General features: G+C 35.9%; 1 protein-coding gene across 5 annotated transcripts in view; it reads right to left on the bottom strand.

Moving 5' to 3' along the window:
* The window catches only part of raraa (retinoic acid receptor, alpha a), a 324,831-nt gene that overhangs the window by 66,331 nt on the left and 243,523 nt on the right, over window positions 1-14,977 (bottom strand). The window contains 1 exon segment of one of the 5 annotated variants that reach the window (NM_131406.2): window positions 9,759-10,533. The exons of the other annotated variants lie outside the window; for them this stretch is intronic. Coding sequence (NP_571481.2) covers window positions 9,759-9,897 — 139 coding nt within the window. The 5' untranslated portion in view covers window positions 9,898-10,533. 5 annotated transcript variants of the gene reach the window in all.

Here is a 14,977-nt window from a genome sequence, read left to right as displayed (position 1 = left end):
GATGATGAGGAAAAGTAATAAGATGAAGATGAAGAGGTAAAAGAAAAAGAAGAAGAAGAAGAAGAAGAAGATGATGATGATGATGCAGAAAAGGAATAAAATGAGGATGAAGAGGTTGAAGAGGAAGATGATGATGATGCAGAAAAGGAAAAAGATGAAGACTATGAAGATGATGTGGAAAAGGAGTAAGATGAAGAGATTGAAGAAGAAGAAGATCATGATGATGCAAAAAAGGAATAAGATGAAGATGAAGAGGTTAAAGAAGAAGAAGAACGAGATGATGATGATGATGGTGATGCAGAAAAGGAATAAGATTAAGATGAAGAGGTTGAAGAAGAAGAAGAAGATGATGATGATGGTGGTGATGAAGAAAAGAAATAAGATGAAGAGGTTGAAGAAGAAGAAGGAGATGATGATGCAGAAAAGGAATAAGATGAAGATGAAGAGGTTGAAGAAAAATATGATGATGATGATGCAGAAAAGGAATAAAATGAAGATGAAGAGGTTGAAGAAGAAGAAGATGATGATGATGATGCAAAAAAGGAAAAAGATGAAAAAGTTGATGAAGATGATGAAGAAGATGCATAAATAGAAGATGATGCAGAAAAAAAGCAGATGAAGATGATGCAGTAGAAAATGAAGAACACGATTGAAGATGGAGAAGTTGATGAAGATGATGATGAAAAAAGAAGATAAAGAAGTCAATGAAGAGGATGAAGAATAAGTTGATGCAGAAAAAGAAGATAAAGTTGATGAAGAAGATGATGCAGAAAAGGAATAAGATGAAGATGAAAAAGTTGATGAAGATGAAGATGCTGAAGAAGAAGAAAAAAACATGAAAATCATGTAGTGGATGCAGAAATAGAAGATGATGCAGAAAAGGGAGCAGATGAAGATGATGAGGATGATGATGAAAAAGAACAATATGATGAAGAAGAATATGATGCAGAAAAGGAATAAGAGGAAGATAAGGTTGATGAAGAAAATCAAGTTAAAGAAGATGCAGAAAGAGTAAAAAATGAAGACGTTGATGAAGACGATAAAGAACAAGATGCAGAAATAAAAGATAATGCAGAAAAGTAGCAGATGAAGGTGATGATAATGATGAAGAAATTGATGAAGAAGCAGATGATGAGGATGAAGAAGTTAACAAAGGTAATGTAGATGATGCAAAAAAGTAGCAAACGAAGAAGAAGATGATGAAAAAGAACAAGATGAAGAACAGGATGATGAAAAAGAATATGATGCTGAAAGAAGAAGAATATGAAGGTGAAGAAGATGATGCAGAACAGTAATAAGAGGAAGATGAAGAAGTTGATAAAGAAGAAATTAGATCATGCAGGAAGAAAGGAAAAAGATGAAGAAGTTGAAGATGATGAAGAAGATGATGCAGCAAAAGAAAAGGATGAAGAAGTTGATGAAGAGGAAGAATTTGAAGATGAAGAAATGATGAAGAAGATGTAGATAATGAAGATTAAGTTGATCCAGAAAAAGAATAAGAGGAAGATGGAGTTGATGAAGAAGATGAAGTTAAAGAAGATGCAGAAAGAGTAAAAAATGAAGACGTTGATGAAGACGATAAAGAAGAAGATGCAGAAATAGAAGATAATGCAGAAAAAGTAGCAGATGAAGGTGATGATAATGATGAAGAAATTGATGAAGAAGCAGATGATGAGGATGTAAAGGTTAATGAAGGTGATGTAGATGATGAAGAATAAGTTGATCAAGAAAACAAAGATGAAGTTGAAGATGAAGAAGATGATGCAGAAAAGGATTAAGACAATGAAGAAGATGCAGAAATAGAAGATGATGCAGAAAGAGGAGCAGATGAAGAAGAATATGATGAAGGTTGTGAATAAGAAGATGATGCAGAAAAGGAAAAAGATGAAGATGAAGAAGTTGAAGAAGATAAAGAAGAGATGATGCAGAAAAAGAACAGGATGTTGTTGATGAAGACGATGAAAAAATAAGGAGAAATAGAAGATGATGCAAAATAGTAGCAGAGGAAGAAGAAGAAGATGATGATGATGATGATGGAAAAGAACAAGATGATGAAGAAGAATATGATGCTGAAAGAGGAAGAATATGAAGATGAAGAAGTTGATGAAGAAGATGTAGATGAAAAACAATAAGTTGATTTAGAAAAAGAAGAAGAGGAAGAATATGATGGAGAAAAGGAATAAGATGAAGATGATGTGGAAAAAAATAAAAGGAAGATGAAGTGGATGATAAAGAAGATGACGTTAAAAAAGATGCAGAAAGAGTAAAAGATGAAGACGTTGATAAAGACGATGAAGAACAAGATGCAGAAAAATAAAAAGATGAAGAAGATTAAGATGAAATAGGTGGGGATGAAGAACCTGATGAAGATTATGACAAAGAAGATCATAAAGAAAAAAGAGAAAATAAAAAAGATGATGATGAATAAATGATGCTGAAGAAAGAGAAGAAGACAAAGAAGAATATGATGATGATAATGAAGAAAAAAGGAAGAAGTACAAGGATGGAATGGGAGCAGGAGAAGAACATAAGTAGACAAGTTTCATAAGCACCGGATTGAAACATTAGGATGTGATGGATCATAACACAGTCTTTTCATTGCAGTGATTTATGAAGTAAAGCATCTGTTTAGACTTAGAACAGTTGCTATGGGATATTTTGGAGAAAGTCAGGGGACACACACACACACACACATAATCAACTGTTAATGTGATTCTCTACATGGATCATCGATACTACTCAACATTACCCAATAAAATACTGGAAAAATAAAAATAGTAGGACTGGCCAAGATAAAATATTCATAGGTTGCATAAAATATGGAGGAATCTGAGCCTGCATTTATTCTAATGGGTTCTTGCTTTAAAATAGCATTTTAGAATAAAAACACTCCACATCCATACTAGCATTGTCATTGCGTTTCAGAGAAATGATCTCTGTCGACATTACCAAATTTTAGATGTGCGTTGTGACCATTCACACACACTGCCCATGTGCAAATCTATCTGCCATTCTTATAGCCTACTGGTGGCATAATTGTAATATGAGAAACGCTTGCCGAATCAGTCAATGATATGCAATAGTACGGTAGATCCAAAGAAAGGAGTAAAATTTCTAACCCACTCTAAACTGAAATGTTTAATTTTGAATCTAAAATGGACTTTTCAAAAGCTCAGTTTTCATTGGTTGAAGATGCCAAGAGTACTGTGGTGCAACCATACAAAACGTATGTATTGTAAAACAAAAATGCACTAGTTTAAATACAACCTCGGCCCTATCTACAAGTTAAAGTTTGCTATTGGGACCTGGATAGGCAAGTAAACACCTCAAACACTAGAAATCTCAGAACACCATAAATTCCCTCAACAACAACAAAAAAAAAACTTGCTTCAGACTGACTTTTTTTTGTGATGCGACTATTTTAAACGCCTGCTTTCAAAACCCATATACTTTCAAAAGATGATGTTTGCAGTTTGTTCAAACTACTTATTTAAAGAATTAGCTTAAATAACTTAATTCTTAAGTTTTGTTTTTGTTTGGGGGGAGTTATGTTCAATCCACTTAAATTGGTAAGAATTAATAAGTGAACTTAACTTCTTTATGCTGTCTCAACAATAATTGATTGTGTGGAAGCCAGAATTCTCATTACAAACAACTTTCCCTAAATCAGGGACTTGCCATCCACTAAAGGGTTTAGAGTCATATTTATATTTTTATGACAGGCCTAAACCAGCTAAAGCAGGGGTCTCAAACTCAATTTACCTGGGGGCCGCAGGAGGCAAAGTCTGGGTGAGGCTGGGCCGCATAAGGGATTTCACAAAAAAAAGTCCTCAAATGTCATTATTAACAGTTTTAATTATTTCTTCTGAACATGAAGTGTCCTGAACATTAATAGAACATTGAGTGAAGATTATGAACAGTTCTTCTGAACATGGCATCTTTTGCCTATTTCTTGCTGCCAGAGACTTGACAGCGCTTCTTCTCACAAATCTGAACCACATTTGGCTTAAGAGCGGAAGCAGTTGAGACCCTCAGTATGGCTTGAAGATGATCATCATTAAGTCTAGACCTGTACTTTGACTTATTGAAGTCCTGGGAAAAAAGTGGGGGAACTCACTCAAAACTTCCATTCCCTCACCTAAAAAAAGGTGTATATATGTATAAATAAAACACCCCCACCCCACTCCAGTCACATCAGTCTGTACCAGTCTGTATCTACCTATGATATATATAAGATGCAGGGCAGGCACGTGCACACATAGGGCTCAACCTGTGCAGAGCACATGCCCTTTTTAGTCTTGCATAGAAAGTGCCCTTCCAAAATGATCAAAAGTGCCCCCGCGACGCGACACACCCTCGGTCCCGCCCTTCAGTAGGCGCGCGATAACATCGCTCTTGAGTACGCGCGCGACAACACAGCTGATGAGAACGCGGGCGAGGAATGCCAGTGACCGCTGTGTACGGATAGAATCTCTCCCCGCTCCGCTGATTCTGTCAGTGTACAGCGGTTGGCGCGGGCCACAAAATATTGCACTGAGGGCCGCAAATGGCCCGCGAATTTGAGACCACTGAGCTAAAGGAACCACCAGGAATGCATACTTAGCAAACGTAATCAGAGTTTCTGTAGGTTATCAGACTTTAAGACATTTTTAGAACTATTATGAATAAAATTTTAGACTTATACAGGGTTAAATGCTAAATTTTTTTTAGAATATGCTAGTTAAAAAAGATTTTCACTTGCCATATCAAAAAATAAATAAAATTGTATAAATGTTATAATACAATAATAATAACTTTGTTTTTTCTATTTCAATAATAATTTTTGAATTGTTTTTTTTTATTAATTTTCAAATATATCCATTCACAAACCCTATAATCCTTACCAGGAATAGAACAAAACAAAGATGTCAATTCCTTCAGTCTAGAATAATAATAAAATTGTTAAAAAAAGGAAAATTAAGACCTTTAAAAAAAGATTTAGGACCTACAGCACAACATTTCAGCTGATTTGAAACTTTTTAAGGCCTAAAATTTAGCTTTTGAGATTTAAGACATTTTAAGAATTTTTAAGACCCTGCGGATACCCTGGTAATGGTTATTAATTACAATCAATCAAAATATCAGTTTATGAAGACAGCTGAAAAACTGTAACCATTGAAAAACAAATCCCTGCAGGCACAGGACTTTAACATGATGTCATACTGAACTTGTACTCCATGGGGTTTTGTTTAGAAATGAAAATCGAGTTGACGTCAGATAATCAACGTCAGGCCGATGTCAATGTCCCATGTTCAACCTAAAATCAACCAAATATCAACGTCTAATCATGTTACACCTTGACGTTGTGTGGACGTTACCACTATGGAATTTATCAGATGTTGGATTTTGGTCACTTTCCAACACAATTTAAAATCAACGTAATTTGACGTCGTTATTAGATGTCAAAATAACATTGTCTTTAGACCTTAGCTAGACATTGAATTTTGGTCACCTGACGTCATTACCTAAATCTAACCTTGTATTAATGTCTAATGATGTTGTGTGCCTGCTGGGATATATATGAGTCAATAGTTACAGGCTTCCAAAATCTAAAAAATATCTTCCTCTGTCTTTAGTTTTAAAACAAGTAAAGACAATGTAAATTATGACGGAATTTTTATTTTTGGGTGAACTTTCCCTTTGATATTACTCACACCATAGGTGGAAATATACATTTATTAAAATTCAAACCACTGCATTATTGTATTTGAGTCTGTGCACACGATGTGTTCTTTTGATTTAAAAAAAACAGCTACAAACACTCCATTTATAGCTGCTTTTAGAAGACAACAAGCTTGCGTAACAAAGCAGTTCACATCATTCCTTCCCTGTGGATAAAGTAATAAAGTGTCAACACATATCCTGTGCAATTTATTTTGCTGCAACAGTGCTAAAAGCTTCCTGTGTATAACAGGACGCCCATTAAAAGACAGACCTATGAAACTTGTCCATTTTCTCTGACCTAACATGACCAGAACACACATCACATCAATACATGATTTCATCACCTTCCAAACCCATCAGACAAAACTTCCCAAAAATGTTGTCAATTCACAACTGATAACACACACACACACACACACACACACTAATAAGAATATGCAGCGCAATTAACACAAAGCACTGACTTGAGTGAAAAGATACATGAATAGTATTTAAAAATAGAAGATATTATTAAGAACACTGCATATATAAACAGGAGTGTGTACAAAAGTCTGTGGGCGCAGTGTGAAGGGGAGTTTGAGTGTGTGTGTGTGACTGTCATGTGAATAAGAGGCAGCGCATTCCTTCACGCTGAGGCGTGTAATCTCTCTGGAAACCCCACCTCAGCGCTGAGAGAAGCCGACTATCAAAGATCAAGTGCGTTTGATCCTGATCGACCCCCGTAAAGACCCTGCGCCGTCAGTCTGATGACTGAAAGCATACGGACACATCAACACACTCATCTCTCCGTCTCATTTGAAAAGGCAGTTACTGTATCCAAGTAGAATATAACGTAAAACGTCCCGCTCCTAAAGTCATGTTACGAACCACAGCTGCAAATATTCCTCCGTAATCAACATGTAAATATTATTATGGATATTATTTAGGGCTAGTTTAAAAGAAAGCAAACACTTCTCAGGGAATAAGAATGACACGAGGGTGAGTCATTAATAACATTCATTCATTCATTTTCGTGTCGGCTTAGTCCCTTTATTAATCCAGGGTCACCACAGCGGAATGAACCACCAACTTATCCAGCAAGTGTTTTTTTTACTGTTACGCAGCCGATGCCCTTCCACCCGCAATCCATCTCTTGGAAACATTTACACACACATTCACACACACAATCATACACTACGGACAATTTAGCCGACCCAATTCACCTGTACCACATGTCTTTGGACTGTGGGGGAAACCGGAGCACGCGGAGGAAACCCACTTGAGGGAGAACATGCAAACTCCACACAGAAACGCCAACTGAGCTGAGTTTCGAACCAGCGACCTTCTTGCTGTGAGGCGACAGCACTACCTACTGCGCCACTGCCTCGCCCCTCATTAATAACATCATTTTCATTTTGGGGGAATTAACCCTTTTTACTCGGAATGGAATATTCCAATAAATCATGTTTACAAACAAAATCTAGGAAATATATTTTCTCAGATATTGTTAATGGCTATGTGCAAAATCACATTCTACCTTACCATACAAGCTAAAAAATTAGTACCTACATTGTAAAAAATTATATGACAAAAAAAGTTATGACAGCAAATATTTACATGTTGCTTTAACTTATTGTAATAAGTTAATCAGGCTTCAAAAACTTTTTTAAGTTATGAAAAGTTTCGCTCAATATTTTATGAATCAGTTTGATTGGTATAAGTTGAGATGACTAGCTTTAAAACAGCAAGATATTTCATTAGTTTACTAATTCAGAATCTGATGGGCATTTACTGTCCCGTAAAGCCACAGGAGGGGAATTATAAATGGAGGTGATGCAAATAACACTGGTTGGTAACAGGACAGTTACAACCTGGCAAATGTAGCATCTAGTTTTTTGCTCATATCCACACTAGGCATGGGCCGGTATAAGTTTCTAATGGTATGATAACCTTGGATAAACGTATCACAGTATTGTGTTTACTGGTGTAAACTAATTTCTTTTTAAATGTCTTAGTAAAAAAACAACAACTTTTCCCTCCATTTAACACAATATATTACATTTTAGGAAACAATTTTAATATTTTGGAACAGTAAACATGTCAGGCTACATAATTAAAATAAACCATTGATTTCTACTATCTTAAATGAAACCCTTTACATATACCTTAGAAACAGTATAACAAAACGTTTTTTTTTTTGCGGTTTTAATACCCTGACTTCTCCAAACCGCAGTAAACCGCAGTAAACCGGTCACTGTCCCATGCCTAATTCACACTCTATAAATGATACAATTTCATCAGTTGTTAAATAATTAGCAGTGAGAACATAGTTGAGAGTGCTTGTGATTCAAGATCATATTAATCAGCCATGCAGAAACAGCTACTTTAAAAGTACATTTTGCCCACAAGTAGTAAATAAATATTTGTGGAGTATTTTTAAGATAAAACACTGTAAACACTATTTCTTTCTACTTCAAAATTCTTCACGATTTATTAAATGTGTTGCTTCATGTTTCTTTGAATTTGATAGCAAAACTAATTATTATTATTTTCAAAGCTCTACATATTAAAATTCTACATAATTCATATAATTCTACATAATTTATTTCTGTTTTTAATCCCACTGTTCTTGGAATAAAATTATGTATTGTTTTGAATTAACTGTTGGTTTGATCATTAAGAGATTTTTTTTTTTTTTTAAACACCTGATTATCTGAATAAAACAGTTCTAATACAGAGGTTGTAAAAAATGTCACTGTTGATGACAAATCGAAACTATACAAATATTCTTCAATAGTATGGTCACGGTATACATTATAACATAATGTTTAAATTTCCAGAAAATTGAGAGTGGAATGCACTAAGCTAATTGATGCACATTTGCAATTGCACAAACTAGCCATTCCTTTCTATATCTCAGAAAGCCTATAATGCACTTTAGCCAAGAGTGAGGGTCTCCTGATTGTTCAAAGTGTGCTGACATAAAGCATATCTTATCCATAGACTTCCAACAAAGCTTGCACTTTTGACCGAAATGTACTGATCTTTGCTGATATGATGCTATAAAGTGTTTGTGTGTGCACATATATATCCATATGTTGTATTGCAATTGTTTTTGTAATTAAATATTATTTAAACGAAATAATAATAACAATCTATATTTCAATATTCATTTTTAGAGGCAATTATTTGCTTTTATAGCATCATATTTAGGTTGTTCAGTAATCGTAAAATAATTATTGGGAAATACAATAGCTAAAAGAATCAAGGACAAGCCTGAAAAAAGTTGTTAACAGAGAAACTAGGTCAAACCTACTATGCATATTTTAGCATTGCATGTTAATGTGATTAATTCACATTTTTTTATAATAGCGTTGCCTGTTTTAGATGACAATCTGATGCGGCTGATTAAAATAACACAAGACATTAAGCAGTCTGCTCTTTCCTGAGACTCCTTCAGTGTTTACGTCCCCGTTTCTATGCCAAAGGTTGCGGATTCTGTGACCCTGCGCACTCTGGGTCAACCATCCACAATGGATCTATTAAGCAACAGGAGATCAAGATCTGTTCAAATGTGCAAAAAATACTTTCCTCTTCATCGCATTTATCTCTCACACATGACCCATAAAAACAGGTTTTCATTAAGTACAACACAATTGTAACACTCACAGCCCCCCTAATAACCTTGCTCTGAATTTCATTCATATTCTCTGTTCCAGCACGCTAATAAGCTGTCATAAGTGCTCATTAACAGCTCTCAAGAGACCAGATCTGAGGAATTAAATGCCTTTAGATCCACGAACTTTATATGAATGGGTAGATATTAGTAAAACTAATAAGCCAGCATTGATGGTGGAAAGAAATAAACGAGAGCCATGCTAAATCCAGACAGAAGATCTGCATGCTGCTATATGGAGCAGTGTGTGCGCGCGTGTGTAAGTGGGTCAACCAGCTGGATTTACATGTCAGCATATGAATGACTGTCAAACACTGAATTACATAAGACAAACTAGAATGCATTTGCAGCTGATCAGACTGATTGAAACGAGGTGTTTACTGAATGGAAGTGCACGTACAGTGGTTGGATCCGCTCCAGTGCTGATGTCTGATGGATGAGCTGAAGGGATGGGGCATCTTGTCCGGGATCAGACATCCTCTGCTCTGATTATAGTAATCCATCATGAGGAAAGGGTTCACATCCACACTCTCATACATGATCAGATCGGACACAATTCCTCAAGACAACGGCTGATCCACGACTGTAGAATTCACATAGAGATTTAACAGAGCGATGGATCCATCCCAGACATCCCTGTTATTCCCAGCGGAGATCAGGAACTACAGAAGCGAGTAAAACTACAGCTGAAGCGCGAGTGCATGATCGGGGATAGGTGCGATCAATGTCCTCTGAAATACTTTTTGCAAAAAAATTCAATAATAATAAAAAAATTATATTGTCATAAAAGATCAACAATGTCCTTGTTTCAAAAGTGTAATGTCTAGAAAGTAGATATTTTAGACAATAGCTTATTGTGTTTTGTATTCTCGAAATCTCACATTAGCAAAACAGTTATAAAAATAAACAATACAGAATAAACAATAAATCCATCAAATGTCCAGTGTTGAACGAGGAGTTTGGTCCAGTATTATATTAGCGGAGCTCCGGTTATTTAGTCTCGTTTATACCTCCGTGATATGGTGCAGCGATATTTAAACAGGTTCCTTTTAAATGTCTCGTGTCCTCCCGGTTGGAAACAGCGCACAGACGCGGGTTTAATCAGCTTGTGTGTGCTTGTGTTGTTAATCCGCGCGGAACTCGTGTGTTCAGGCTCACGGAGCTGCTGAGAGTGTGAGAGGATCTTGACGAGACCGAGCAGCTGTCTGCAAACTCCGCCCGTTGACGATGACGGAATGGGTGACTGCGCTTAGAACACGCCCACATCTACAATTTAGCGTTTAATCGGGCCCGCCTTAATGTCTCTGTCATTAAAGCCCCGCCCACATCACGCCTCTATCAAATAAAATAATTATGGTTGATTTAACAGTATTTATTTATTTATTTTTTTTTTGGCAAAAAGCAGATACAAAAATAGATAAATAAATGAAACAAAACAGGTTACCAGCATAACTATGGCTCAGTGGAAATGTTTTTTTTTCAAGCAAAACACTTTTGTTACAGAGTTAATTTGCTTTTAAATAGTATTATAAAAATTAGAAAAATTGCAACATTTACAAAGACTCACATTACGTCTCTTTCTTAAAGAACAGGTCTAATAAAATAAGGTTGATTAACTTTTTAAATAGCAGGCATTAAAAAAGCATTTAAATAAATAAATAAGAATGCTTTACTAACTATGGCTTATTGAAAATCGATTGTGTTTTTTCAAGCAAAAAACGTTTGTTAAAGAATTAATTTACTTTTAAATAGTATATAGTTTATAAAAATAGCAAGAATAATTACAAAGGCTCACATTAAGTCTCTCTTACAAGGAACCGGTCAAATAAAATAGCCAAGGTTGATTTAACAACTTTTTTTTTTTTTTTTTTTTGCAATAGCAGGCATAGAATAAATAAATAAATAAATAAAATAAAATTTTATTTATATATAATTTTATAATATAAAATTTAATTTCTTTTTAAATAGTTTTTTAATGTGAAAATAACAACAATAATTGCAAAGACTTTGCAATATACACTATGAAATGATAATACAGCACATTTGCTATTTTTATTTATCAAATTGGCATAGTATTTAATTAATTATTTCTATCAATATCTAAACAGTTTATGTTTATGTAGTTTTTAAGTTCATGTAGAAAGCAACTGTTTAAAATAATCATGTATAAGAATACACTAAGCATACAAAAGTATATTTCATTTTTTAAACAACGTTCAACACAAAAAAGTTCTACTGAGCAAGAAACACCTCTTTAAAAAGAAGTTATTGTGTAACAGGAGTTTAAAAATTCAATAATTCAATTTCAGACTTTGACAAAATCATTGTTGAATGCTATTTAAGTATACACCGTAGATCCCAAAAAATAAAATAAACTTTAGAAAAAAACGGGCAAGCAAAACAACTTTTACCCAAGTTCTAGTTCAAATTCTGACAGATTTTAGATAAGGGAATGCATGGGCAATGCATAGGATGTCCAAATTCTGCATTTTATGAATTAAACACTAACTATCTTCTAAGTTTTCCTTTCTTAAACCAACTTCAGGGTTCCACCTCCTCCTGAACTAGTTTGGCCCTTCTCTAGTTCTCTCATGGCTCATTTATCTCTCTCTCTCTCTCCATTGCAGTCTTACTAATTTGCCTAATGTTATGCGGCTGAACTTTTCCTGAACCCATGGAAGCAGTCAGCCTCACCTCTCAATGACCCACTCCATGACACCGATTCGCTTCCATGCCTTTCTCATCTGACATCACACAAAGGCGTTCCACCTTGTTCACCAGTCTTACACAACCACACTCAGCAAGAATAGCGCTTTCCTTTGACTGATGCGCTGAAAGTTTCCAGAGAAACGGCTTCAAATGAGTCACAAAACAACACCACCTTCTTGGAGGTGGCTTAGTATTGATTCTAGCAAATCTCCAAAGTATTATCTTAAAAGTTGATACAAGAATGAGGAAAGCACCCAAAACTGACAGTGTGTGTGTGTGTGAGATGAAAATGAAAATGCACCCCGATGGACTGCATAATGAGATGGCTGAGAGCCCTCCAAAAAGCTTCTTCAGTCACAGAATAGTTTTAGAAGTCTTAAGACATGTTCTCCAAAAGTTTAAGAAACCTTTACAAAACCGTTCACACTTTAGTTTATTAGGTAGTTATAGTTCAACTAAAAAAAAATAAATAATAATTTTTCTCACATTTTACTCATCCTCAAGGGGCTGCATATCTTTGAGCTTCTTATTTTGTTGAACACCAAAGGAAATGTTTAGAAAAAAGCTAAAAAAAAAAAAACTTGTAACCATTAATAACCACAGTAGAAAAAACTAATATGATGGAAGTCAATAGGTACTTCTTTTGTGTTCAACAGAATAAAAGAAACAGATGATGAGTAAATAGTGAGTAAATTTGAAGTTCCTTTAAGCTCTCTTAGTTCATTTGGTCCAGATTAAAAACGAAAATGCTTTTAGCACTTTGCATTTACACGTTCAACATTTTTAAGAATAAACCCAAAGATACAAATCAAAGGTAGCATCTTTTATAAAGGACATTTTGCAATAACTGAAAACAATGCTGTGCTCTGAGATGAATGTCCCGCTGTGTGTGTACATCTGAATCAGCTGAGAACCTGTGAACTGCTTATGAATGTCTAAAGAAGTCATAAAAGTGGCAGGAATTCCTTGATCACACACCAATAAAAATCTGTTGCAAGATGATGTGTTTCTGATGGCTGCATTATACCGTAATGGCCAACATTGAGGTGTCGTTCACACTAGTATATTTTCGTTTTTAAAATGGCATTTTAGAATGATAAAACTCATCGTCCAGACTGGTCTTTTATTGCTTTTCAGAAAAACATTCTGCGTCCACACTATAAAGTTCAAAACGCAAGATGCGTGACCATTCACGTCCACTGTGCACATTTTGACAGAATTCATACTTGCGGTCTACCAGTTGTGTATGAGCAGTGGTGGAAAGAGTACAGAACATATCATCATATCATACTCAAGTAAAAGTACTTGCCTGAACATGTAGTGCAAGCATTGAAAAAGTATATGTTGTAATATTACTCAAAGTACGAGTAAGAAATTAGCCCTTTTAAAAGTACTCAAGAGTAGTAAGCAGTGGGTATTATGATGTAAAAAGCTGATGCATTTACATGTAATCTGTGGATGTGTGTAAACATAACAGAACGCACACAACGTCATAAGACATTAATGTTAGGTTAGATTTAGGTTGTTTTAGAAAGTGACCAAAATCTAATGTCGAGCCAACATTCTAAACCAACGTCATATTGACAACAAATACTGACATTTATTCATCCGTTATGGCAACCAAAATCCAGTGTCGAGCCAACATTCTAAACCAACATCATATTGACGTCAAATACTGCCATTTAGGGTGCTTTCACACCTGTGAATCGATTCAGTTGTTCCGAAACAGAGATAACAATTGTTACATTGTTGCTCTTTGCTCTTGGAGCGGTTCGCTTTCACACTGCAAAGTTTCTAATCGGACCAAAAGAGCTAAAACAAGTCACGTGCGAGTAAACTCTCCTCACATTAGTCAGAGTGTCAGGGTTTATTTTGCAGCGTCCCGCTAAGCTGTCAGGAGAGGTGGTGGTTTGGTGGTGATTGACAGGGTGAGCGCGCGCGACGTGTCTGAGGAGAGACGGATGAGAAGGGGTGGAGGGAGATGGGAGGGAGGGGTGAGAAGGGTGCGCGACGATGCCTATTTGAGGACCGGAGGGAGATGCGAGATTACCGGGAGATCATCACTCCTTTGCGGGCATCCGGAGACTCGCGAAACTTCCCGCCCACCTCATAATTCTCTCTTCATATAGCCGTAAGCCTATTACATATCTATAAAACACTGTGATATAACCGCGCTTGGCTCCAGGGTTCGTTTCAATCGAGCCGAGACCACCTCACTCAAGCGATCTCGGAGCGATTACTTTGGCGCGGAACAGAGCGCGATTGCCCTGTTCACATATGCCAATCGAACTGCGCTAACTAGGCAAACGAGATACGTTCCGAAACAAAAGTGTAGGTGTGAAAGCACCCTTATTCATCAGTTATGGCAACCAAAATCCAACGTCTGATGGATGTCATGGTGGTGACTTCAAGCAACGTCAAGCTGTAACATCATTAGATGTTGGTATTTGGATAGTTTTAGGCTGGACATTGACGTTGGCCTGACGTTGACGTCAACCCGATTTTCATTTCCAAATAAAATGTAACGTCTCCATGACGTTGGGGTACAATGTCAATCTGGTGTCATATTGACCTCTTGTGCCTGCTAAGTGTTTAAGGCCATTTCTGTCATCATACAGTAAACATCCGTCATCTCATTGGTGACATGCTCTAAACATTCTCTGGGTCATTGCATGTAAAGATTTTGGACGTCTACTTGGACACATTTAGTGCTGCCAAACAGTTTGCTGCGATAATAAAGCGCCTATGTCTTGATATAGTTCAATACAATTTACATTCTATGTGTGATATCATTGGACAGGACTCACAGGACTGATTTTTCTAATCCCCAAAGACAGGAAAAAATAAAGTAGTGACTGTAGATTGAAGCAAAGTAGTGGAGTAAAAGTACTGATACAGCACTAAAAATGT

This window comes from Danio rerio, chromosome 12 (assembly GCF_049306965.1).
Source record: "Danio rerio strain Tuebingen ecotype United States chromosome 12, GRCz12tu, whole genome shotgun sequence".
NCBI classification, from domain to species: Eukaryota; Metazoa; Chordata; class Actinopteri; order Cypriniformes; family Danionidae; genus Danio; species Danio rerio.
This window is presented reverse-complemented; position numbering and strand designations above follow the sequence as displayed.